Here is a 26,245-nt window from a genome sequence, read left to right on the forward strand (position 1 = left end):
ACAGATTCTTGAGTGTATGGACCTGTCACCATGACACCAATTCAAAGCCATCATAAAATCAGACTCTACATTGCAAGCTTGATAACCACCCTGTGCAAATCATTCTCTACAGCTGCTGTCACACCACGCAAAACTATCCAGTTTACTTCCTGATAACTTTCAGAAGTTATTGGGATGTCAATATTACATTGATGTAGGGCAACTTGTTAATCAGTTGCAACTTCCAGAAGTTTAAGCACGTGGTCACGCGACAGACAAAACTAAGCAAAGTTTGAGCGATGCAAAAATAATCATAGTTTGGGTCCACATGGACCATACTGACAAAAACTGCAGGTCCTCCTTGAGTATCAAAAATGCAAATGCGCAACAGCTTGCAAAACAATGCACGATGTGCATCACCAACTTGAAATGGATCTAATCACATTACAAACTTCTCAAAGTTTCAGCCATGCACAGTTTTGCTAGAAGTGAGAAACTCCCAAAATGCATGAGGAAGTTTTGTGGGAACTTTTGCTGGTAACCAGTCTCTAGTCAATCTGCCCATATTACACAAAGCTAAGTAATGAGTGGTGAAACTATGTGTAATTTTGTGTACTGTGAAAGCAGCTATTGTCAAAAATTTGCACAGGAAGGCAGCACAATGATGTATGATGATGTATAAGTCATTGTCTGGCTGAGAATGATAAAAGGCCACTGGGAACAGTGACAATAATCAAATAATGGTCAAATTGAATACATCAGGTGAGATGAAAGTAACTTTGAGTTAGTAGTCAGTGACATGTGCACCTATTGATAAACCTCAGTTGTTGATGCAGAGTGTTATCATAAATAGATGTGATATATACAAAAGGAATGAAACAAAATATGCAAGAGCAAGGATTGCATCTTGGATTACCTGCACAAGAGAGAACAAAAGAACACTGCATTAGACATAACAATACTTAACAAACACATACAGTGTAATGACAGTTACATGCTCCACACAAGTAGTTATTTAGATGGCAAGTATTTCTTTTTTTAATTATCTCCTTTAAGATCTTATCAAGAAACTGTAATGTTACTCTTGCATGCAAAAGATGGAAAGACAAAATCTTTTCTTAAAATGTTAAAACTCTAGGAAATAGACAGACACTCATATAATAATATGCAATATTCTACATGAATGGACATCTGTACATCACATGTTCTGTATGCAAGTACAATCATATTTGCTTCTTGGGTAGAATCATCATAGCAGCATGATTGCAAGGAGAAAACTTTCTATTTAGATGAATAGATTTGTAATCGCTTTGCTTTTAATGGGGTTGACAATGACCACAACATATCAGTCAAACAAATTGTTATGATGGATAATAAAGACTTTTTGGTAAATTCTTCTCCTGTATCTTTTTATCTGTTTCTTCATTCTTTTCAATCAGTTTCATACTGGAGACTTGGAAATGTGATAGCAAGGTACAAGGAAACTGGTATATAAACATGTCAACATGTACCAACAAAGATGCGTACATACATGTACAACATATACGTATTGTGCATGAATAGACACAAACACACATGCATACGTACATACATGATTTAATATACACACAAACATGCATATGTACAGGTTTCTTTAATACATATTCAGTTAATTCAACACAGTCACAAGAAATGAGATTTATTACAAATAAGAACAAACAAACATGTTATGAACAAAAGAACTCATGAAACAGGAGCCCTGATAAAACATATCCAAAGTTTACGTATTATCATCGAGATCATGAAGGTGCTGCTGTCCATAAGAATTGCATCAGAGCTCCCATTTAAAAAGGAAGGAAGGTCCTGTAAACCTACCTATCTCACAGTTCTCCCCTTCCCAGCCTGGGGCACACACACACTGGTATCCATTGATAAGCTCTGTGCATGTTCCTCCATTCTGACAGGGGTCGCTGGCACACTCAAGGATTTCTAGAGGGGAGTAAAGAAAAAGAAGGAAACTGATGTAACTCTCCTTTTAGATATTCCACCATAACTCTGTTAACCAGTTGAGGACCAATCCAGAGTATATTCGGGCAAGTGTCTGTGGGAAGTGTATGTTGTAGCAAAATCAGCCCATCCTCAATGGGTTAACAGCAACTGTAGACCTGTTCCTCCATGGTGACACAGTGTATTGGTCCTAAAGTCTTGAATGTTTCTTGTAAAAGTGAGAGGCAAGACTTAAAAGTCAACTTCTGGTCACTGGGATATTGCAGTTTATTATGTTACATTCGGGAATATTCAGAAAGCAAAGGCCATCAACAATGGATGAATGTTTAACTGTATTTCAAACCCAGCCCCTTCCCTTTAAATATATGTGTGTGTTTTTGTTGCTTTTTTTTTCAGGAAAAATCAGTGCCACATTTACAATTAATGACATAGACGCATAATATTTTCTAGACAATACAATAAAATGATTAGCAAACATTTTATCCACATAACTTCATAAAAACTAAAACAATGCATGTTTGCATTCACCCCAACCATGCCTTCGGATCACTCTAATCTATGATTTTCAACTTAACCTTTTCAGATAGAGGGTGAAAATTGACTAAATCTGCATTTAATCATTTTTATTTCTTTTTTGCCCTAAGAGTTTCCAGATTCTCACCAATTTCGCAATTTGTGCCCGTCCATCCTGCTAAGCACTGGCATTGGTAGCCATTGATGAGATCTACACAGGTTCCTCCATTTTGACAGGGAACACTGAGACACTCTAAGACTTCTGTGGACAGCAATTGGAAAGTGAGTGACCAGAAAAAAAAAAATGAGAAAGAGATGAAGACATGAAAAAAATTTAGAAATAGACATCAAACTATCAAAACGGACAGTGATGCTGCTCAGATATTTAAAGCTATTTGTGGATATTGTTTTTTATTTCATGATGAATGGAGGCCCATGTGAGTGATATTTTGCGTATGCAGAAAGCAAAGGCGACTACACATTGTATGACTTTACTATGCCATTAAGTACAAATGTACTGTAGCTTACTTACATTTACATATAACACATCAAATGGCCAACATGTGAAATGAAATTTGCAAGAATGTATACCTGGGCCCCATTTTATCAAAAGATACAATCCATTATAAATTTCCTTACCACACAGGCTGCCACAGACTTACCATAGAAATCAACTATATAATCAATCATAACTCTTCATAAAACAGGGGCCCTGGCAACATAAGATTTTACTTTAAAAAGTATGAACATCTCTTGAATCAAGTAAATGCTCATGAAAATACAGTCATTCTTCTAAAAAATTGAGGCAATTCCAGTCACTTCGTTTGGAGACTCCCCATTGGCAAACAGCAGGTAGAGATGGCTCTTAAGGTAGATTGTTAGATACTTGTAGGATCAGAAGTTATGTATGAGGTCCACCTCACCTGTTGCACAAACTGTGCCAGTCCAGCCTGGGGCACAGATGCAGACAAAGCCTGCCACCTGGTCCAAACACGTGCCATTGTTTTGACACGGATCAGAAGCGCACTCATCGATGTCTGCAATGAAAATTGCACGATTGACGTAGGTCTCGTCAATTTACATGTACTGTCGCTATGAATGATTACCAAACAACATCTCCAGTTACAATGAAAGCTTAAAAACTATTGTTCCAGATGTTACACATTTAGAATAACTGCAAGCATAATCTATAGTGACTTTCACTAAAGGCCGGTTATAAGCATATCGTCAAAACGTTAGACCCTGCATTCACACTATTAATTAAATGTCATGTTCACATAAAACCTGAAGCAAAGTAATGTGTAAGACATACATGTACATACAGTAATAGAATTACAAACTTCTGTTGCCTCAGAGCACATCATTACAGAAGATGATGAACTTACCATTCTCACAGTGTGTACCATTAAACCCTTCAGGGCACACACACTGGTAGCCATTGACTTCTTCAACACAGGTTGCTCCATTCTGACAAGGGTCACTAGAACATTCCAGAATATCTGAGAACAAAGAGTCAGGAGAAAACAAAGTTATGGTTATTTGTGATGGCATAAGAGTCCAGTTTAATCTTGTCTCAGGCTACATGACTAATATTCGGTACTTCACTTGATATGTAATGGGATCATGTATCCCGTCTATATGTGAATCCGAGGACAGTGTATTTCAGTGATTGAAGCAATTGGGATTTGTGTCACAAAAATGAGCATGAATGTGCTGTGTGTTATGTCAGGCTGTGTGTTATGCCACATTGACTAGAACTTGTCATGGCAGAACAGTGTTTCAAAACATCCAAAAATTGCACAAGGCTCTGTTTCATATACACAGCACAACAAAACAAGAAATACAATGTAGATGCAATGGGATATTCATATAATGTACTTGAATGTTACACAAAATACACTTAACACAAAAGTTGCATGCATAATACAGTTCCCTGTTTCCTACCGCTTACACAGTACACACAGTACTCACAGTGTAGTAGCTATGGATTAAATGTGACCGGATAATCAATAAAAAAAGAAACACACAAAAATTCTTACCAGTCTCACAGTGCACACCAGTCCAACCATGTGCACAAGTGCACTCATATCCATTGGTAAGGTCTACACATGTAGCGTTATTCAGGCATGGGTTGCTCGCACACTCCAAGATGTCTAATCATAAAATGAAATGTACAAACCAATGTGCTGATGTGAATTTCTGATTTTGTGAAAACTGCATTTAAACCATCATTGTAGTTCATTAATATTCTCTATTGCCTATTGGTTGAAACTTATGCAGTCTATGTATAGGTATGTTGCAGGATTTGAACTGCACTGTGATTTCTAAAGTGTTCCATGTTACTGCACTGTACCAAGTTTTATAGCAACCTGCTTTACTAGGACCAATGTCAAACATCTGGTACTTACATACACTTTATAAAATCCAATGACCAAGCAATGTGTTAAGCTCCAGATTGTTTCTAATGAATAGAGCAAATTTCACATAGAATGTATTATCATTTTCAGTAGACACAAACTATTTTACTCTTGATAGTGCATTTTCATCCAAGTCAGGAGAGAATTGTACAACCCACCAGATGACTTCATACCTGCCACTGGCAATTGGACAGGTAAACGACCTAATTGGGCATAACAAAGACTCACCAAACTCGCAATGGACACCAGTCCAGCCTTCTGGACAGATACACACGTAGCCTGCTATCAGGTCCACGCAGGTGGCATTGTTCATGCACGGCATGCCCATACACTCCAATATTTCTGTGTTGGAGAACAATCACACAGAACTGACTGAATGTAAACATGTCTAAAAAATGATGACAAAAAGTTGATGCTTGCCTACACCTGTATGTTCATACAAATGGTGTGGTGTAAAGTGACACTCACTATGGTTCAGACATGTTGACTTGGCAAGTCTACATCACATGTACTTGTCATGTAATAAAGATGACTACAAATGTAAGTTTAGCAGTGAATGACAAGACCATATCGGATGTTGAATATTGTCTAATTACTGGGATCAGCCATCATTTTAAAATGATGAAGCAGATTGTGATCAAATGACTGGTTAAAAGCCTACACATGACCAGGCATTTATTTTGCCATCAAACACATACAGCTTTGATTTCCCTATGACTGGTCATTAGCACTTCCACATCTTGACGGTGACTGGACAAACGTTATTATGATTGATGGATGACCCTTTTAATAAATTCAAGTAATTGTGACAAAACAACAACAGATTGTTGGTCTTGAAGTAGATTATGCTCTTGATAAAGAGCACAGAAGTTACACATAACTTATAGTTGGACTCATTTTGTTATGCCTGGTTTAGATTCAATGATGGATCTTAGTTAGATGTCGATCTACAATGTAGTAACATGTGAACTTTAAGATGAGGGTCATTTATCAAATGGCAAAGATCTGCTTCATCATTCTATAAAACAAATAATACACATTACTTTTCTTTTCTTTTTGTTGGGCATTAGTATAACTACTAACACTCTCTACCTCTTAAACAGTCCAAACACCCTCAGCCATCACCTTAGGTGTCTTACGACTGTTCCACAGGTACACTGTACATACAACTGTATATGTACATGCAGCTTGTGTGGGTAATTCTTACTAATGTCCTCATGGACGTGTACAAAGTATTACTCGTATTCTGTTTCCTATGACTACAAGAAATATCAAAAGAAATTTTATAAGAGAGAACCTTTCAAAGGAAATTGTTTCTACCGGAGAGGGTATATATGTCTAACGTCATGTCAATTCATATTAAAGGAAAAGCGTTTCCTGCTCACCAACTTCACAGTTTGTTCCGTTCCACCCAGGAGCACAGACGCACACATAGCCTGGTCCAACAAGGTCCTGACAGGTTGCCCCATTCTCACAAGGGGTACTCTGACACTCGTCAATATCTATCAGACAGGATGATAAATAGGTAAGCGATGACAATGAAAATGATGAGAGTGAAGACAAAGAGAATAATGGTGCTAGAAATGATAACGTGGCAAAGTACAATCTGAGATCCCATCCGTAGAAGAGCTGCAAGTCATACAGTTGTGTAGATGAACACACAGCTGAACATACAGTGTGTGGCACTAAAAGCATACCTGAGCTGATGAAGCGTCGAGTGAAACCGTTCTCGGAATTATAACAGCAAGTCAAGATGAATTGATTTCAACCATTTGTTTAAGTTTGTACCTTTATTGAACATTACCTGGATGACTCTGAACTTAAACCAACTGATATCCAGCCACTGTTCATATATGTACTGGACACACAATGTAATGTATACTCCAAATATTTTGCAAGGTTTTTATTTTCGCAAATTTCACAAGTCAGGTGCTATTCAGGAATTTAAAGACAGGCAACATCATCAACTCTGATCAAAATCTGAATGTGATGTGCACAAATACATTTCTCCGTTCAGTACTGTACCTCCAAGATCACTAATTAAACCACTGGCAAGATCGTCCGAAAGTGCAGATTCGCGAAAAATTTACACTCACTATTATATGGCGTATACAGTATGAAGTGTTTGAGATAAGAAAACTTTGATAGAGTCCAATACCTATCTCACAGTTGACTCCAGTCCATCCCGTGGGGCATATGCACTGATAGGACCCAACCAGATCTACACAGGTGGCTCCATTCTGACAGGGTACACTGCTGCATTCATCAATTTCTGAGTAAAAAGAAAAGATATTGACAAAAGTTTATGCAAATATCATAAACTTCCTACATGATTGAGCCTCAAATGTACAGAATGCATTGCACTACTATTACAGGCATACAGTGATGAATGTGGTAAAAATTGTGCATTTGGTGGTTTACAGTTGGACAAGTCACATGAGAAGTATCTTGAAAAGTTTACATGTCATCATCAATAAGTAAGAATGCATCAAGACTGGAACATGAGTAAAAGAATGAAAAATCTCCTACACATACATGTACTCCTGTACTTGCCAAATGTGGCATTCACTGCTGTGTAGTACCACATGTATCACTGAATTCAATCCTGGGAAGCCTGGCCCCAAACTCACCTGTCTCACAATGAGTACCGGTCCAGCCCACGGGACAGACACAGGTATAGCCATCAACCATGTCCACACAGGTGGCATTGTTGTCGCATGGGTTGCTGCTACACTCGAGGATGTCTGAGGGAACGAAATTACAATTGTGTATTGATCAGAATTAAGCAGTGATATGACTGCAATTCATGCTAGGTACATTGTAACAGGCTAACATTAAGAATGGATACAGATTATCTTTTAGCTTTTACAGCAGGCATAACCTGGAAACTATAGGCGACAAATTAATTATTCTGAATATGAAATAGAGAAGATTTTAGTTTTCTAGGCATCTATTTCTGAAGCGTTGGTCATTGAATGCACTGTTTGGATTTGAAAATGGGATCTCTTCTATATCAGATTATCTTTTAGATGAAAAAGTTTGGCCTCAAACACTGCAAAACTGTAAAAAAAAATCATTTTATGATCACAACACATATATGCAAATCGCCTAAAATTTGATGGCAGTTTACCACACCATGATCATATCAATTCAATGTTGATTGGCTTTTTTCCAAAATAATTTTTACTACCAGAGCTGTATCTCTCATTTACTACAGTGTATTTTGAAGGGTACATGTAGGTACATGAATAAATCACATCTCCAAGGGCTTACCATTCTCACAGTTTGTCCCAGTCCAGCCTGGAGCACACACACACTGATAGCCAGCAATTAAGTCGGTACAGTTTGCACCATTTAGGCAAGGGTCACTGTCACATTCCAAGATTTCTGTTAGAATGTCAAAAAAAGACCACAGCAATACCCTCTTACAATGTATCTGTTCTAGAAAGTTGGATAAATCTTACTCATAAATGACCACATTCTTTCAAAACCGCATCGGATACCTCAACTCAACATTCAATGAATGTATATACTTCATGCTAGTCTGACAAATACACATATATGAAGAAATTGATATACATTTCATGATTTTCAAACTACACTTTGTAATGCAAGTTGAAAACTGAGTGTATGAAATGAGACCAGTTTTATTGTAGATGTTCTCTAATCATTTGATTATCTTATACATTTTATTGATCGAATGCATTGTTGTATTAAAGGGAGTAAGGCAGGTTTCATCTGCACTGTTGATGGGTGACCTCCATGAGCAACAAACAACATTATTTGTACAATGCAGTAGTAGCAGTATAATGTATATTCAAGTAATTGATATGACCCAACACTACCAGTGCTATAACATTAATAAGACAAGTGTTTTTATGAATTGTCTAAAATAGAATATATATATATGTATATAAACAGAATCTTATCAATATGAATCCATATCTATTGTAGTGCTAACAGGGTTTGCATGACACAAAAATTGGGAGCAAAACAACAGGGGAAAAAAAACATAAAAAACTCACCAGTTTCACAGTTTATGCCTGTCCATCCTGGAGCACACACACATGTGTAGGCTGCAATCTGGTCAATGCAGACTCCACCATTCTGACAGGGATTACTGGCACATTCCAGTATTTCTTGGGGCAAGAGAATCATTTGTCATTATGTGCATTGGTTAAAATTTACCAGGTCACCAAGAACATCAATGCATTGTCAGGAAAGATACAAAAGAATTCATACGAATACATGTACCTTGTGGACTTGCAGATGATGAATTAATGTTAAAATGGATACATTGGAATCTCCGCCTATTGTTCTTTGGAGAGAAATCATCAAGCTTGTGGTAGTTGTATTGCAGCTTTTTCGCTGTTGCAGCATTGGCACCTACTGATTTCAAGCGCTGCGCAAGTGTTCTTACCTGTCTCACAGAATGGACCAGTCCAGCCAGCAGGACAGATGCACTCATACCCGTTGATGCCATCAACACATGTTGCGCCATTCAAGCAGGTGTGATTCACACATTCATCAATATCTGTCAAATAGGAAAAAAATTCATGCATTTGAACAGGGTGGTCACATACAATTTGTATTTAGAGCAGCATTACATACTGTAGGCAGAAATGTATTTGGGGATTTGATTTACATTGAATGCATTGATAAATGCAAGACATTCATAGATATCTGTCAAATCAGAGAAGATTCATACATTTGAACAGAGTGGTCACATATTTGGAGCAGTATTACATAGGTAGAAATGTCCTGATCTAAGGATTTTATTCTTATATTGATTAATGTAAGAAATTTATCAATATTTGTTACGAGAAAATTTGTAGGTGGTCACATACTTAGAGCAGCATTACATAGGTGGAAATGAACTTGGGGATTTTGATTTATGTATTGATTGTACTACATTTCAAAACAAGTATTGAACAGTCAAGCATATGACTGTCGATACAAAAAAACTTGTTGGTAGAATGTGACATCTTTGTAGGGCAATGGTAATTTAGGTGTACAGCAGAGTTCTTGAGGGCAATATATCGACAAAGCACTAACTTCTTTTCTGTGTGTTGTATACAGGATAATGGCAGGCAATTCTCAGTCTAACACATGAGACAATTTTTTTTTTTTTTTTTTTTTGTGGGGGGGCAAATTGCATTAATTTTATACAGTTGTCCTATTCTTTTCAACTTACCACTAATAGGCTAAGGGGAAGGCATTGAATACACTTCTTAAAAAATCAGTGTAAAATATGAGCTCTCAAGGGATATGCATTTTTCATGTATGTACATGTACAACTGTATGTTTCAATCTCTTTTTTCCTTCTCTACATGTACTGTGTACCTCTCTATAGATGTATGCCCATTTGTGAAAATGCATTTATATTAACACACACAATCATATATGTGACCGTGCACCTCAAAACAAACATAAAGTCGCACTCACTGATTTTGCGTGAGGACTGAAAGTAAGTGAAATGGGTCAACCTAGCCAAACTTGACTTTTTCATATTTTCTGAAAGAGCGGGTCGTCTTTTACATTATGCTAAAATTTGGTATCATAAATGGGCAGTAAAATGTGCTTTTTTAGCAGTTTATCTCGAACATTTTTGGTAGAATAGTGTGATTAGGTGTGTCTTTAGAACCACTTTTTCATTTCTGAAAAACCTTGTCCACACTCTTCACTTTCAACTCTGGTAACTTTTGAAAGGATAGTGCTACTGCTTTGAAAGTTGGCAATAATTATGGACAGAATGTGTCAATGAGGCATGCTTAATTTCAGTTTAATCTGATAATCCCTTCATTGTTGTTACTCTGGTGGTTTACTTCATGTTTTTTGTTCCATTCATCACACAGCCAGCACGGTTTGGTAAAGATTAAGTGCTTGAATAGACACTGTACTTCAGAGCCTCTTTTCTCAGTTCACACCTTTCCTGAGTTTGTGCTTTCTTTCCAATAGTTAGATAGGTTAGGAGAGTCCATTTGATTTGAGTTATACATCATTTTAAAGCTTAAAGTCTGATCTTTCAGAATATGGTCTTAACTAAAAATTCATGTTTGGCGACTTTTTGTTTGTTTTGAGGTGCAGGGTCACATATATTGGTATGTGGAAATATATATGTGTGTGCTGCTATCAGTGGGTCTGGTGGTTCACAATGAACACATTTATCATTCTTGTCAACATTTACCGATCTCGCAGTTGACCCCTGTGAAGCCTGGTAGACATGTACATTCATAGAACGTCTGGAAGTTGTTGCACGTGGCCCCATTCTCACACGGGTCACTCGCGCAGAGATCGATGGGAGTTTCGCAGTTGACACCAGTCCAGCCCGGCTGACAGAAACAGACGTATTCGTCTTCTTGATTGCTCTCAAAACAGCGGCCGCCATTTTCACATGGTGAGCTAAAGCACGGGGGCAGATCTGGGTGTGTAAAATCAAGAATATGTAATTATACACGGTAGCTGTTGTAACAGTCAAATATGATGCTTATCATAGCAAGCACAATAGTTGCAAAGTGGATCATATTATTGGTGAGACAATGGGTAACATAAGAATACAGGCACATGTAATGTACAGTGTTGTACAGTCCTACATATCAGAAGAATCATATATATGTACAGACAGTATCATTCACCTGTATAAACCTTGGAGCCTCAGTACTGGATAAAAGAAGTTCCAAGAAGTCATCTTTCAAATATGTCTCACATGTGATGACCATTAATGTCACGATAATGTCATTCCTAGAATTTTCAAAGCTTTGACATTATTCATCATTAGGTGACTCTCCTTTCTAGACAAACAAAATATTTACCCATAAGCTACACATGTACAAGGAGGCCCAAGAGATTACTGGTGTACAACAATGTCATGTAGAAAATCACATGCACTTGATGAGTAATGATCCCTCTTTCGAATGCAGATTCAGAGAGTTGATGTGAATCTTACCTGTTTCACACATGGATCCAGAGAATCCCATAGGGCAGATACAGCGGTACGAGTCAATCAGATCAATGCAGGTGGCACCATTCAAACATGGATTGCTTGAACATTCCAAAATTTCTGGACATTGGTAAGGGAAACATAACATATGGTGATGAAGAGTCACTGGCTAATTCAGTGATACAGTACAGCCATGTGTGCAGATTGTTTTCAGAATGACTCTGCCAATTATCTGTTGTAGAAATTGGCACACAAACTAAGGAAATACATAACCACTGAAACAAGAATAAAGCAATTCTGCTGCACACAGTCAACTGGAATCCCCTGCTGCTCATGCAATCACCCTAAACGTGTCATACAAAAATGCTGTACATGGCTCATCATTTACAGTTTGCTGAGGCTATGGTGTATATTGAACTTGATCACTTACCGAGGATTGACCTTTCGACCTCCCTGCAATAAGAATGTATTTTTTTGTTTCCTATTTATTCCTATCAATTACATCAAAATGCATTCTTCTTGGACTTATCAAATCCTAGTGGAACTTAGGGGCAGATTTTTGTTAAATTTTGATGACATTTGACTCCAACCTTGAGTTCATAAGGTAACTATTATATTCTTCGGAGATATCATCACTGACACATTCCAAGCTGATGTCTTAACTGGACAATTACAATTTGAACAAATGTACAGTGACCTTTAAACCTTGACCTTCAAACTAGTACACTTATGATGTTCCTGCAAATGATTATCAGGACACATGTACTTCTACCTTGTGCACCAACTCACGTCATCACTAGTCATTCCTGCAATGTAGTTGAAGCACTAATGATTTGATATGTTACTTTTCTGCTGCAAAAGTACAGAGACTTTGATCTCCTCTTTTCACCAATGTCATTCATGGAAATGAATATCCATCCTAACAGATTATAAGATGATTCCTTATTATAGCTGGAAATGTCAATTTCAGCTAGACTTAAGTATAATCAGCATAATCAGCATATTTTAACCTCTTTTAGCATGTCTGGGCCAGGTAATAAAAAATTTTGCTGAGCCGTTTTTTTCATGGCCATTTTTCATCGCAAAAACAAGATGCGAGATGAACAAGTGGAAAATCTGAGAACACAATGCCTTTGGCATCCTTCAAGGAAGAGGCATAAAATGAGGATCCCCCTCTTTCTTTATATGCCAGATTGAGAATCTTGAGAATACTTGCTACAACCTCAAAGAACAACTAAATAGGATGCCACATGACAAATCAAATCTGTAATGCAATCAAAAGATGATGAAGCCAACATACAAACCTTTGTAGGTCCTATTCTGAAACATCAAACATGCATGTATTATACAAATGTATTTTTATTTCTGTTAGGCATTAGAATGTACAAAATAATCAATGTAAGAGCAACCAGTACATGATTACAAATTATGGACCAATAGTAGATATGTTGAGAAAGTGCACTTACAGTTGTTATAATATTGGTTTGGACAACTAGATGTTTCAACGATGTGCAAAATGAAATGTTGTGCATTGATATACAGTTTGCATATCTTGTTGAACACACACTCCATCTTCAGATGATGCATCCCATGAGTTATACTTCGCTTGGGATCATACAGTAGTTGCCATGCATGCAATGAATATTATGTAATAATGACACATGCTGACAAATGACATTAGCACATAATTCATCATTAGGGGTAATGCCATAATCTTGAAAAATGCAGTAAGTTACATGCAATGTACAGTCACATGATGATTAGTGCCACCTGTCATGCACATTTATCCTTTATATCACACTCTGATGTAAATACAATATTTACTTATATCTTGTATGAGGGCTCAGCTGTTATTATAAAAAAAACAACAACAAACAAACAAGGCAGATTAGACTTGGATGACAGGTTAGCTGATGAAAAACATGCATGATGGTTGTTGATAACTTGTACAAATGGGCTTGGTGGCATGGCCATGAGGTGCACAAGACATAAACTTGGTGCATACTGGTACCTGTCTCACAGAACACTCCTCCCCACCCAGGAGGACACTGGCAATTGTAACCATTGACGAGCTCCACACATGTAGCATTATTCTGACAAGGGTTACTTGCGCATTCTAGGACGTCACTCTCGCAGTTGACTCCAGTCCATCCTGGTGCACATTGACAGGTGTAGGCATTGATCATATCTGTGCAGGTTCCACCATTCAGGCAAGGGTTGCTGCTGCATTCCAAAGTCTCAATCTCACAGTGAGTGCCCGTCCAGCCGGGCAAACAGCTACACGTGTATCCATTGATCAAGTCGGTACAGTTTGCACTATTCTGACATGGGTTGCTGGCACATTCAAGTATCTCCAGTTCGCAGTTGATTCCAGTCCATCCTGGAGCACATTGGCAGGAGTATGCATTGACCAAGTCTGTGCAGTTAGCTCCATTCATACATGGATTGCTCGCACACTCCATGATGTCAAACTCACATATTGTTCCATTGTAGCCTGGTAGGCAGTGACAAGTATAACCATTGACAAGGTCGGTACAGTTTGCACCATTCTGGCAAGGGTTACTAACACATTCATCTATCTCCTCCTGACAGAAGGTTCCATTAAAGCCTGGAGCACAAACACACTCGTAGCCATTGATCAGGTCAGTACAATTGGCTCCATTTTGACATGGGTTACTATTGCATTCAAGGATGTCTACCTCACAGTTAGTACCATTGAAACCTGGTGCGCATAAACAGGTGTAGCCATTGATATCTTCTGTGCAGTTGGCTCCATTCTGGCATGGGTTGCTTGAACATTCCAGGATCTCAAATTCACAGTGGGTTCCATTGTAGCCAGGTGCACAAACACACATGTATCCATTGATGAGGTCAAGGCAGTTAGCACCATTCAAACAAGGATTCCCAGAGCATTCTAGGATTTCGTTTTCACAGTTCGTTCCATTGTATCCTGGTACACACATGCACTCATAACCATTGATCAGCTCTGTACAGTTGGCACCATTCTCACAAGGATTACTTGAACATTCCAGTATTTCTGTTTCACAACTGGTTCCAACAAATCCAGGAACACATTGACAAGAGTAGCCATCAACGAGGTCTGTGCATGTACCCCCATTCAAGCAAGGGATGCTTGCGCATTCATCAACATCAACCTCACAGTTGATTCCAGAGTAACCAGGAGGACATTGGCAGAAATAGCCATTCACCAACTCAGTACAATTGGCTCCATTTTGACATGGGTTGCTTCCACATTCAAGGATCTCTAACTCACAGTTAGTACCATTGAAACCTGGTGGGCATAAACAGGTGTAGCCATTGATATCTTCTGTGCAGTTGGCTCCATTCTGGCATGGGTTGCTTGAACATTCCAGGATCTCAAATTCACAGTGGGTACCATTGTAGCCAGGTGCACAAACGCACATGTATCCATTGATGAGGTCAAGGCAGTTACCACCATTCAAACAAGGATTCCCAGAGCATTCTAGGATTTCGTTTTCACAGTTCGTTCCATTGTATCCTGGTACACAGATGCACTCGTAACCATTGATCAGCTCTGTACAGTTGGCACCATTCTCACAAGGATTACTTGAACATTCCAGTATTTCTGTTTCACAACTGGTTCCAACAAATCCAGGAACACATTGACAAGAGTAGCCATCAACGAGGTCTGTGCATGTACCCCCATTCAAGCAAGGGATGCTTGCGCATTCATCTACATCAACCTCACAGTTGATTCCAGAGTAACCAGGAGGACATTGGCAGAAATAGCCATTCACCAATTCAGTACAATTGGCTCCATTTTGACATGGGTTGCTTCCACATTCAAGGATCTCTACCTCACAGATAGTACCATTGAAACCTGGTGCGCATAAGCAGGTGTAGCCATTGATATCTTCTGTGCAGTTGGCTCCATTCTGGCATGGGTTGCTTGAACATTCCAGGATCTCATATTCACAGTGGGTACCATTGTAGCCAGGTGCACAAACGCACATGTATCCATTGATGAGGTCAAGGCAGTTAGCACCATTCAAACAAGGATTCCCAGAGCATTCTTGGATCTCGTTTTCACAGTTCGTTCCATTGTATCCTGGTACACAGATGCACTCGTAACCATTGATCAGCTCTGTACAGTTGGCACCATTCTCACAAGGATTACTTAAACACTCAAGAATTTCTATCTCACAATTGGTTCCTACAAATCCAGGAACACATTGACAAGAGTAGCCATCAATGAAGTCTGTGCATGTACCACCATTCAAGCAAGGGGCACTTGCACATTCATCAACATCAACCTCACAGCTGACACCAGAGTAACCAGGAGGACATTGACAGAAATACCCATTCACCAACTCGGTGCAGTTGGCTCCATTTTGACAAGGGTTGCTTCCACATTCAAGGATTTCTAACTCACAGTTAGTACCATTGAAACCTGGTGCGCATAAGCAGGTGTAGCCATTGATATCTTCTGTGCAGTTGGCTCCATTCTGGCATGGGTTGCTTGAACATTCCAGGATCTCAAATTCACAGTGGGTTCCATTGTAGCCAGGTGCACAAATGCACATGTATCCATTGATGAGGTCAAGGCAGTTAGCACCATTCAAACAAGGATTCCCAGAGCATTCTTGGATCTCGTTTTCACAGTTCGTTCCATTGTATCCTGGTACACAGATGCACTCGTAACCATTGATCAGCTCTGTACAGTTGGCACCATTCTCACAAGGATTACTTAAACACTCAAGAATTTCTATCTCACAATTGGTTCCTACAAATCCAGGAACACATTGACAAGAGTAGCCATCAATGAAGTCTGTGCATGTACCACCATTCAAGCAAGGGGCACTTGCACATTCATCAACATCAACCTCACAGCTGACACCAGAGTAACCAGGAGGACATTGACAGAAATACCCATTCACCAACTCGGTGCAGTTGGCTCTATTTTGACAAGGGTTGCTTCCACATTCAAGGATTTCTAACTCACAGTTAGTACCATTGAAACCTGGTGCGCATAAGCAGGTGTAGCCATTGATATCTTCTGTGCAGTTGGCTCCATTCTGGCATGGGTTGCTTGAACATTCCAGGATCTCAAATTCACAGTGGGTACCATTGTAGCCAGGTGCACAAACGCACATGTATCCATTGATGAGGTCAAGGCAGTTAGCACCATTCAAACAAGGATTCCCAGAGCATTCTTGGATCTCGTTTTCACAGTTCGTTCCATTGTATCCTGGTACACAGATGCACTCGTAGCCATTGATCAGCTCTGTACAGTTGGCCCCATTCTCACAAGGATTACTTGAACATTCCAGGATTTCTGTTTCACAACTGGTTCCAACAAATCCAGGAACACATTGACAAGAGTAGCCATCAACGAGGTCTGTGCATGTACCCCCATTCAAGCAAGGGATGCTTGTGCATTCATCATAATCAACCTCACAGTTGATTCCAGAGTAACCAGGAGGACATTGGCAGAAATAGCCATTCACCAATTCAGTACAATTGGCTCCATTTTGACAAGGGTTGCTTCCACATTCAAGGATTTCTACCTCACAGTTAGTACCATTGAAACCTGGTGCGCATAAGCAGGTGTAGCCATTGATATCTTCTGTGCAGTTGGCTCCATTCTGGCATGGGTTGCTTGAACATTCCAGGATCTCAAATTCACAGTGGGTTCCATTGTAGCCAGGTGCACAAATGCACATGTATCCATTGATGAGGTCAAGGCAGTTAGCACCATTCAAACAAGGATTCCCAGAGCATTCTTGGATCTCGTTTTCACAGTTCGTTCCATTGTATCCTGGTACACAGATGCACTCGTAACCATTGATCAGCTCTGTACAGTTGGCACCATTCTCACAAGGATTACTTAAACACTCAAGAATTTCTATCTCACAATTGGTTCCTACAAATCCAGGAACACATTGACAAGAGTAGCCATCAATGAAGTCTGTGCATGTACCACCATTCAAGCAAGGGGCACTTGCACATTCATCAACATCAACCTCACAGCTGACACCAGAGTAACCAGGAGGACATTGACAGAAATACCCATTCACCAACTCGGTGCAGTTGGCTCTATTTTGACAAGGGTTGCTTCCACATTCAAGGATTTCTAACTCACAGTTAGTACCATTGAAACCTGGTGCGCATAAGCAGGTGTAGCCATTGATATCTTCTGTGCAGTTGGCTCCATTCTGGCATGGGTTGCTTGAACATTCCAGGATCTCAAATTCACAGTGGGTACCATTGTAGCCAGGTGCACAAACGCACATGTATCCATTGATGAGGTCAAGGCAGTTAGCACCATTCAAACAAGGATTCCCAGAGCATTCTTGGATCTCGTTTTCACAGTTCGTTCCATTGTATCCTGGTACACAGATGCACTCGTAGCCATTGATCAGCTCTGTACAGTTGGCCCCATTCTCACAAGGATTACTTGAACATTCCAGGATTTCTGTTTCACAACTGGTTCCAACAAATCCAGGAACACATTGACAAGAGTAGCCATCAACGAGGTCTGTGCATGTACCCCCATTCAAGCAAGGGATGCTTGCGCATTCATCATAATCAACCTCACAGTTGATTCCAGAGTAACCAGGAGGACATTGGCAGAAATAGCCATTCACCAATTCAGTACAATTGGCTCCATTTTGACAAGGGCTGCTTCCACATTCAAGGATTTCTAACTCACAGTTAGTACCATTGAAACCTGGTGCGCATAAGCAGGTGTAGCCATTGATATCTTCTGTGCAGTTGGCTCCATTCTGGCATGGGTTGCTTGAACATTCCAGGATCTCAAATTCACAGTGGGTTCCATTGTAGCCAGGTGCACAAATGCACATGTATCCATTGATGAGGTCAAGGCAGTTAGCACCATTCAAACAAGGATTCCCAGAGCATTCTTGGATCTCGTTTTCACAGTTCGTTCCATTGTATCCTGGTACACAGATGCACTCGTAACCATTGATCAGCTCTGTACAGTTGGCACCATTCTCACAAGGATTACTTAAACACTCAAGAATTTCTATCTCACAATTGGTTCCTACAAATCCAGGAACACATTGACAAGAGTAGCCATCAATGAAGTCTGTGCATGTACCACCATTCAAGCAAGGGGCACTTGCACATTCATCAACATCAACCTCACAGCTGACACCAGAGTAACCAGGAGGACATTGACAGAAATACCCATTCACCAACTCGGTGCAGTTGGCTCCATTTTGACATGGGTTGCTTCCACATTCAAGGATCTCTACCTCACAATGAATGCCAATGAATCCAGGAGGACACAAGCACATGTATCCATTAACATCTTCTGTGCAGTTCGCCCCATTTCGGCAGGGGTCACTTGCACATTCCAGGATCTCAAATTCACAGTGAGTACCATTGTAGCCAGGTGCACAAACGCACATGTATCCATTGATGAGGTCAAGGCAGTTGGCTCCATTCATGCAAGGGTTCCCAGAGCACTCTTGAATGTCAAATTCACAGTTTGTTCCATTCCATCCAGGTGGACAAATGCATTCATACTTTGCTTCTAAGTCTAGACATGTTGCTCCATTGAGGCAAGGGCTGCTTACACATTCTAGAATGTCTGAAATTTGGCAAAGGAGGATTAGATAGGAGGAAGAAGCTAAATTAGATTAAAAAAAAGATAGAAAAAGGTACAAATTCAAGTAGCCATTTATTTACACTGTATAGCTGCATAGAACAATATCAGTTTTGTGTTCTCATGGGGTTCATCCTAGAAATAAATAGAACGAGCTAGAGGATAATTTAGCATAAAAAGAATAAAATGCATGTGGATATAAAGGATGTTATGATGCTCATTCCTGATACTGGAAATATCACTTGCAGCCTCTATTTTTGTTTCCAGGGCCAGGCACATTAAAATTCACACCAGCAGATGCTGTTTGAAAGCAACGAGTGCCAAATAGCTCACACATTAGATGCATTTAAGAAAGGTTGCAGTGTAGTGATCATAGAACAGCACATAAATGCAAAAAGCGTTGCAGACAATGGAAGAAAGCATAAAAATAGAAGGAACAAATCAAGACTTATAACAGATCAGAAACATGCATCTAAGCAAAGTGAAGTGTAAGATTTAATTGAGCAGCAATATGCATGCATAACTGAGGCAATAATTCTGTGTTGCATGCAACTTTCAATCAACTAGCACTTTACATGCATAATGTGTTCAGCTTGGCTAGGATGCATTACATTGCAGCATCTGAAAAACACACCATAAAACATCACTAACCGTTATCAAATGCATGAATAACAATTGAATTAATCATTTTGCAGACATTGATAACAATGTGATAGAAAGTATACATGTACATACAGTAGTATACAAATGGCATCAATTTGTAACTTGGGTTGTAAGAGGGAATCGACTATATAAAGTTGAGTTGAATACTCTACGAAAATGTACCCACCAGTCTCACAGTTGACTCCAGTCCAGCCTCGGGAACAATCACAAATGTAGCCAGCAAGTTGATCAATGCAGGTGCCATTGTTTGAACATGGATTGCTTGAGCACTCCAGGATTTCTGAAATGTGCCCAAAGGAATACATGGGGGTGATACAAGGTCAGCTGTATCAGAAGTTTGTTTCTTATTTGAACCGTTAAAAATACCTCAGTTGTCTCTTCTTTAGGATCATATCACTTTTGAGATGAAACATTACATTGTTTCACTTGAGAAAAACAAATTCCAGGACAAACTTACCATCTGGAGCACTTTATATTGTACATTAGCCTGCATGCATACAATTATGCAAATTATTATGATTATACATTGCTTACATTGAATAAACTGCACAAATACAAGTCACAATTTACATTAATGTGTTTATGCCTATATTATTGAAAAATAATGCAGTCTTTTACAAACTCCACAAACTACTGACAGATTCAATTAAACACAAGCACCACACAAAGGAAAATATCAGCTTAAGGTATTGCAAAGAACATCATGATTTATTTCAGTGCATAGAAGACATTTATCTTGTCAGCTGAACAGACCTCAAACTTTCAACAAACATTTTTTCCCATAATCACAACAACATACAAGTACTTTTGCAATGTTACAACACACAGATCTTAGAGTGCAATATTATCTAAGAAACAACAATCATCGTGATCTCTGAAGAAGCGAGTCAGTCTGATCACCAGTCTTGAAGGCCAATTTCCAAGCCCTTTTATTTCAGTTCTCAGGCTGTGATAAATCTCAGCATTCTTCTTCGGTGTGATGAACTATTTTGTTAGCACAGGCAGGATCTCAGAGATTAGTTTCTCTGGTCTTACAGAAAGTGCATTACCTTGAAAACCGCACCAGTGCGAAGAAAGAACACGATCATGCAGCAGGCAACAAGAGAGGTTCTAAACACACAAGTGCACTAAGAGACTAAAGAAGACTTCAAACAATGTTAAATTCTATATATTAAACTAAAACAGTCATATTCACTTCAAATAACTTTCACAAATGCACAAAGACTTCTGTTAAATTGTAAGATTACGTCTGTTGGGAAAAATCAAAGCAAAACTTGGCAATCATTGTAACTGACATTTATAACTGAAAAAGATGTTCAGGGTAAAACTTTGTAGCCATACTACTGCAGCATATATCATAGCACAAACAATAGAATAATACATATACATGTACAATCAGTTGGATTAATGCATGCTTGTATTAGAATTTGGCAAGATGAGGATAAGTGACAAGATACTGCGAGTGAGGATGGTTGTGAGTATTAAACAAAGAACAATCAAATCATACAAAGTTAAAACTGAAATCACATGAATAAGATTGAATCACATAAGCCCTACCCATTTCACAAAACGTTCCATTCCAGCCTGGGGGACACTGGCACAGGAATTCATCGATGAGCTCCAGGCAGGTGGCTCCATTCTGACATGGGTTGCTCTCACACTCCAAGATCTCAATTTGACAGGTGTCTCCAGTCCAGCCTGGTGCACAGATACACTGAAATCCATCTACGAGATCTAAGCAGAGTGCGTCGTTCTGGCATGGATTGCTTGAACATTCTATGACGTTGACTTCACAGAAGGTGCCATTCCATCCTGGGACACAGAGACAGGCGAAGCCATCTATCAGGTCATTACAGGTTGCATTATTCTGGCATGGGTCACTCTCACATTCCAGGACCTGAACCTCACAAGTTATTCCGGTCCAGCCTGGTGCACAGACACACTGGAATCCTTCTATCAGGTCCATGCACAATGCATCATTCTGGCAAGGATCACTGGAACATCCCTGGATGTTGATCTCACATCTGGTGCCATTGTAAACCGATGGACAGTCACAGAAGTATCCATTGATCAGGTCAGTACAGTTTCCTCCATTCAGACAAGGGTTACTAGCACAGTCCATGATGTCTACTTCACAGTGAGTGCCATTAAATCCTGGCTCACAGATACACTGGTAGGCATTGATTAGGTCTACACATTCTGCTCCATTCTGGCATGGGTTACTGCTGCATTCAAGGGTTTCCGTCTGACAGTTGATTCCTTCCCAGCCTGGTAGACACTGGCATTCATATCTTCCGATCAGATCAAGACACACTCCTCCATTCTGACAAGGGTTGCTCTGGCATTCTAGTATCTCACCTTCACAGAATGTCCCATTCCATCCTGGTGCACATATGCACTCAAAGCCATCTGTAAGATCAATGCAGGTTGCATTGTTCTGACATGGATCACTTTCACACTCAAGAAGCTGGATTCCACAGGTCACTCCTGTCCAACCAGGAGCACATACACATTGGTAGCCATTGACAAGATCTAAGCACAATGCATCATTCTGACATGGATTACTAGCACAGTCCATAATGTCAATTTCACAGTGGGTGCCAGTCCAGCCTGGCTCACATAGACATTGATAGCCATCAATGAGCTCTATGCAGGTAGCTCCATTTTGGCATGGAGAACTTGTGCATTCGAGAACCTCTTCTTCACAGAAGGTGCCATTCCATCCTGGGGCACAGAGACATGCGAAGCCATCTATCAGGTCATTACAGGTTGCATTATTCTGGCATGGATCACTCTCACATTCCAGGACCTGAACCTCACAAGTCATTCCAGTCCAGCCTGGTGCACAGACACATTGGAAACCTTCTATAAGGTCCAAGCATAATGCATCATTCTGGCAAGGATCACTGGAACATCCCTGAATGTTGATCTCACATCTGGTCCCATTGTAACCTGATGGACAGTCACAGATGTATCCATTGATCAGGTCAGTACAGTTTCCTCCATTCAGACAAGGGTTACTGGCACAGTCCATGATGTCTACCTCACAGTGGGTGCCATTAAATCCTGGTTCACAGATACACTGATAGGCATTGATTAGGTCTACACATTCTGCGTCATTCTGGCATGGGTTACTGCTACATTCAAGGGTTTCCGTCTCACAGTGGATTCCTTCCCAGCCTGGTAGACACTGGCATTCATATCTTCCAACCAGATCAAGACACACTCCTCCATTCTGACAAGGGTTGCTTTGGCATTCTAGTATCTCACCTTCACAGAATGTCCCATTCCATCCTGGTGGACATACACACTCAAAGCCATCTGTAAGATCAATGCAGGTTGCATTGTTCTGACATGGATCACTTTCACACTCAAGAAGCTGGATTCCACAGGTCACTCCTGTCCAACCAGGAGCACATACACATTGGTAGCCATTGACAAGATCTAAGCACAATGCATCATTCTGACATGGATTACTAGCACAGTCCATAATGTCAATTTCACAGTGGGTGCCAGTCCAGCCTGGCTCACATAGACATTGGTAGCCATCAATAAGTTCTATGCAGGTAGCTCCATTTTGGCATGGAGAACTTGTGCATTCGAGAACCTCTTCTTCACAGAAGGTGCCATTCCATCCTGGGGCACAGAGACATGCGAAGCCATCTATCAGGTCATTACAGGTTGCATTATTCTGGCATGGATCACTTTCACATTCCAGGACCTGAACCTCACAAGTAATTCCAGTCCAGCCTGGTGCACAGACACATTGGAAACCTTCTATAAGGTCCAAGCACAATGCATCATTCTGGCAAGGATCACTGGAACATCCCTGAATGTTGATCTCACATCTGGTCCCATTGTAACCTGATGGACAGTCACAGATGTATCCATTGATCAGGTCAGTACAGTTTCCTCCATTCAGACAAGGGTTACTAGCACAGTCCATGATGTCTACCTCACAGTGGGTGCCATTAAATCCTGGCTCACAGATACACTGGTAGGCATTGATTAGGTCTACACATTCTGCTCCATTCTGGCAAGGGTTACTGCTACATTCAAGGGTTTCCGTCTCACAGTTGATTCCTTCCCAGCCTGGTAGACACTGGCATTCATATCTTCCAATCAGATCAAGACACACTCCTCCATTCTGACAAGGGTTGCTCTGGCATTCTAGTATCTCACCTTCACAGAATGTCCCATTCCATCCTGGTGGACATACACACTCAAAGCCATCTGTAAGATCAATGCAGGTTGCATTGTTCTGACATGGATCACTTTCACACTCAAGAAGCTGGATTCCACAAGTCACTCCTGTCCAACCAGGCGCACAGACACATTGGTAGCCATTGACAAGATCTAAGCACAATGCATCATTCTGACATGGATTACTAGCACAGTCCATGATGTCAATTTCACAGTGAGTGCCAGTCCAGCCTGGCTCACATAGACATTGGTAGCCATCGATAAGCTCTATACAGGCAGCTCCATTTTGGCATGGAGAACTTGTGCATTCGAGAACCTCTATTTCACAGAAGGTGCCATTCCATCCTGGGGCACAGAGACATGCGAAGCCGTCTATCAGGTCATTACAGGTTGCATTATTCTGGCATGGATCACTCTCACATTCCAGTACCTGAACCTCACAGGTCATTCCAGTCCAGCCTGGTGCACAGACACATTGGAAACCTTCTATAAGGTCCAAGCACAAGGCATCATTCTGGCAAGGATCGCTGGAACATCCCTGGATGTTGATCTCACATCTGGTCCCATTGTAACCTGATGGACAGTCACAGAAGTATCCATTGATCAGGTCAGTACAGTTTCCTCCATTCAGACAAGGGTTACTGGCACAGTCCATGATGTCTACCTCACAGTGGGTGCCATTAAATCCTGGCTCACAGATACACTGATAGGCATTGATTAGGTCTACACATTCTGCTCCATTGTGGCATGGGTTACTGCTGCATTCAAGGGTTTCTGTCTCACAGTTGATTCCTTCCCAGCCTGGTAGACACTGGCATTCATATCTTCCAATCAGATCAAGACACACTCCTCCATTCTGACAAGGGTTGCTCTGGCATTCTAGTATCTCATCTTCACAGAATGTCCCATTCCATCCTGGTGCACATACGCACTCAAAGCCATCTGTAAGATCAATGCAAGTTGCATTGTTCTGACATGGATCACTTTCACACTCAAGAAGCTGGATTCCACAGGTCACTCCTGTCCAACCAGGCGCACAGACACATTGGTAGCCATTGACAAGATCTAAGCACAATGCATCATTTTGGCATGGATTACTAGCACAGTCCATAATGTCAATTTCACAGTGGGTGCCAGTCCAGCCTGGCTCACATAGACATTGATAGCCATCAATAAGGTCTATGCAGGCAGCTCCATTTTGGCAGGGAGAACTTCTGCACTCTAGCACTTCTACTTCACAGAAGGTGCCATTCCATCCTGGGGCACATACACATTCAAAGCCATCTATCAGGTCATTACAGGTTGCATTATTCTGGCATGGATCACTCTCACATTCCAAGACCTGCACCTCACAGGTCATTCCAGTCCAGCCTGGTGCACAGACACACTGGAAACCTTCTATAAGGTCCAAGCACAATGCATCATTCTGGCAAGGATCACTGGAACATCCTTGGATGTTAATCTCACATCTTGTCCCATTGTAACCTGATGGACAGTCACAGAAGTATCCATTGATCAGGTCAGTACAGTTTCCTCCATTGAGACAAGGGTTACTGGCACAGTCCATGATGTCTACTTCACAGTGGGTGCCATTAAATCCTGGCTCACAGATACACTGATAGGCATTGATTAGGTCTACACATTCTGCTCCATTCTGGCATGGGTTACTGCTGCATTCAAGGGTTTCCATCTCACAATTGATTCCTTCCCAGCCTGGTAGACACCGGCATTCATATCTTCCGATCAGATCAAGACACACTCCTCCATTCTGACAAGGGTTGCTCTGGCATTCTAGTACCTCATCTTCACAGAATGTCCCATTCCATCCTGGTGCACATACACACTCATAGCCAATTGTAAGATCAATGCAGGTTGCATTGTTTTGACATGGATCACTTTCACACTCAAGAAGCTGGATTTCACAGGTCACTC

The 26,245-nt window shown here is 40.4% G+C and overlaps 1 protein-coding gene across 1 annotated transcript in view; it reads right to left on the minus strand.

Moving 5' to 3' along the window:
• Nucleotides 1–26,245, minus strand: part of LOC139726079 (uncharacterized) — a 217,931-nt gene that overhangs the window by 38,173 nt on the left and 153,513 nt on the right. Inside the window, 24 exon segments of the mRNA XM_071637162.1 lie at nucleotides 1,834–1,947; nucleotides 2,627–2,740; nucleotides 3,402–3,515; nucleotides 3,864–3,977; nucleotides 4,518–4,631; nucleotides 5,124–5,237; nucleotides 6,281–6,397; nucleotides 7,054–7,167; nucleotides 7,526–7,639; nucleotides 8,169–8,282; nucleotides 8,921–9,034; nucleotides 9,316–9,429; nucleotides 11,083–11,316; nucleotides 11,842–11,955; nucleotides 13,847–16,495; nucleotides 16,838–17,270; nucleotides 17,385–17,740; nucleotides 17,969–18,292; nucleotides 18,395–19,372; nucleotides 21,704–22,463; nucleotides 22,920–24,292; nucleotides 24,500–24,658; nucleotides 24,887–25,091; nucleotides 25,890–26,111. Of these exon segments, the coding sequence (XP_071493263.1) occupies nucleotides 1,834–1,947; nucleotides 2,627–2,740; nucleotides 3,402–3,515; nucleotides 3,864–3,977; nucleotides 4,518–4,631; nucleotides 5,124–5,237; nucleotides 6,281–6,397; nucleotides 7,054–7,167; nucleotides 7,526–7,639; nucleotides 8,169–8,282; nucleotides 8,921–9,034; nucleotides 9,316–9,429; nucleotides 11,083–11,316; nucleotides 11,842–11,955; nucleotides 13,847–16,495; nucleotides 16,838–17,270; nucleotides 17,385–17,740; nucleotides 17,969–18,292; nucleotides 18,395–19,372; nucleotides 21,704–22,463; nucleotides 22,920–24,292; nucleotides 24,500–24,658; nucleotides 24,887–25,091; nucleotides 25,890–26,111 (9,178 nt within the window).

Source organism: Diadema antillarum, unplaced genomic scaffold, assembly GCF_040938485.1.
Source record: "Diadema antillarum isolate AM-2024a unplaced genomic scaffold, OU_Dant_1.0 seq00000079_RagTag, whole genome shotgun sequence".
NCBI classification, from domain to species: domain Eukaryota; kingdom Metazoa; phylum Echinodermata; class Echinoidea; order Diadematoida; family Diadematidae; genus Diadema; species Diadema antillarum.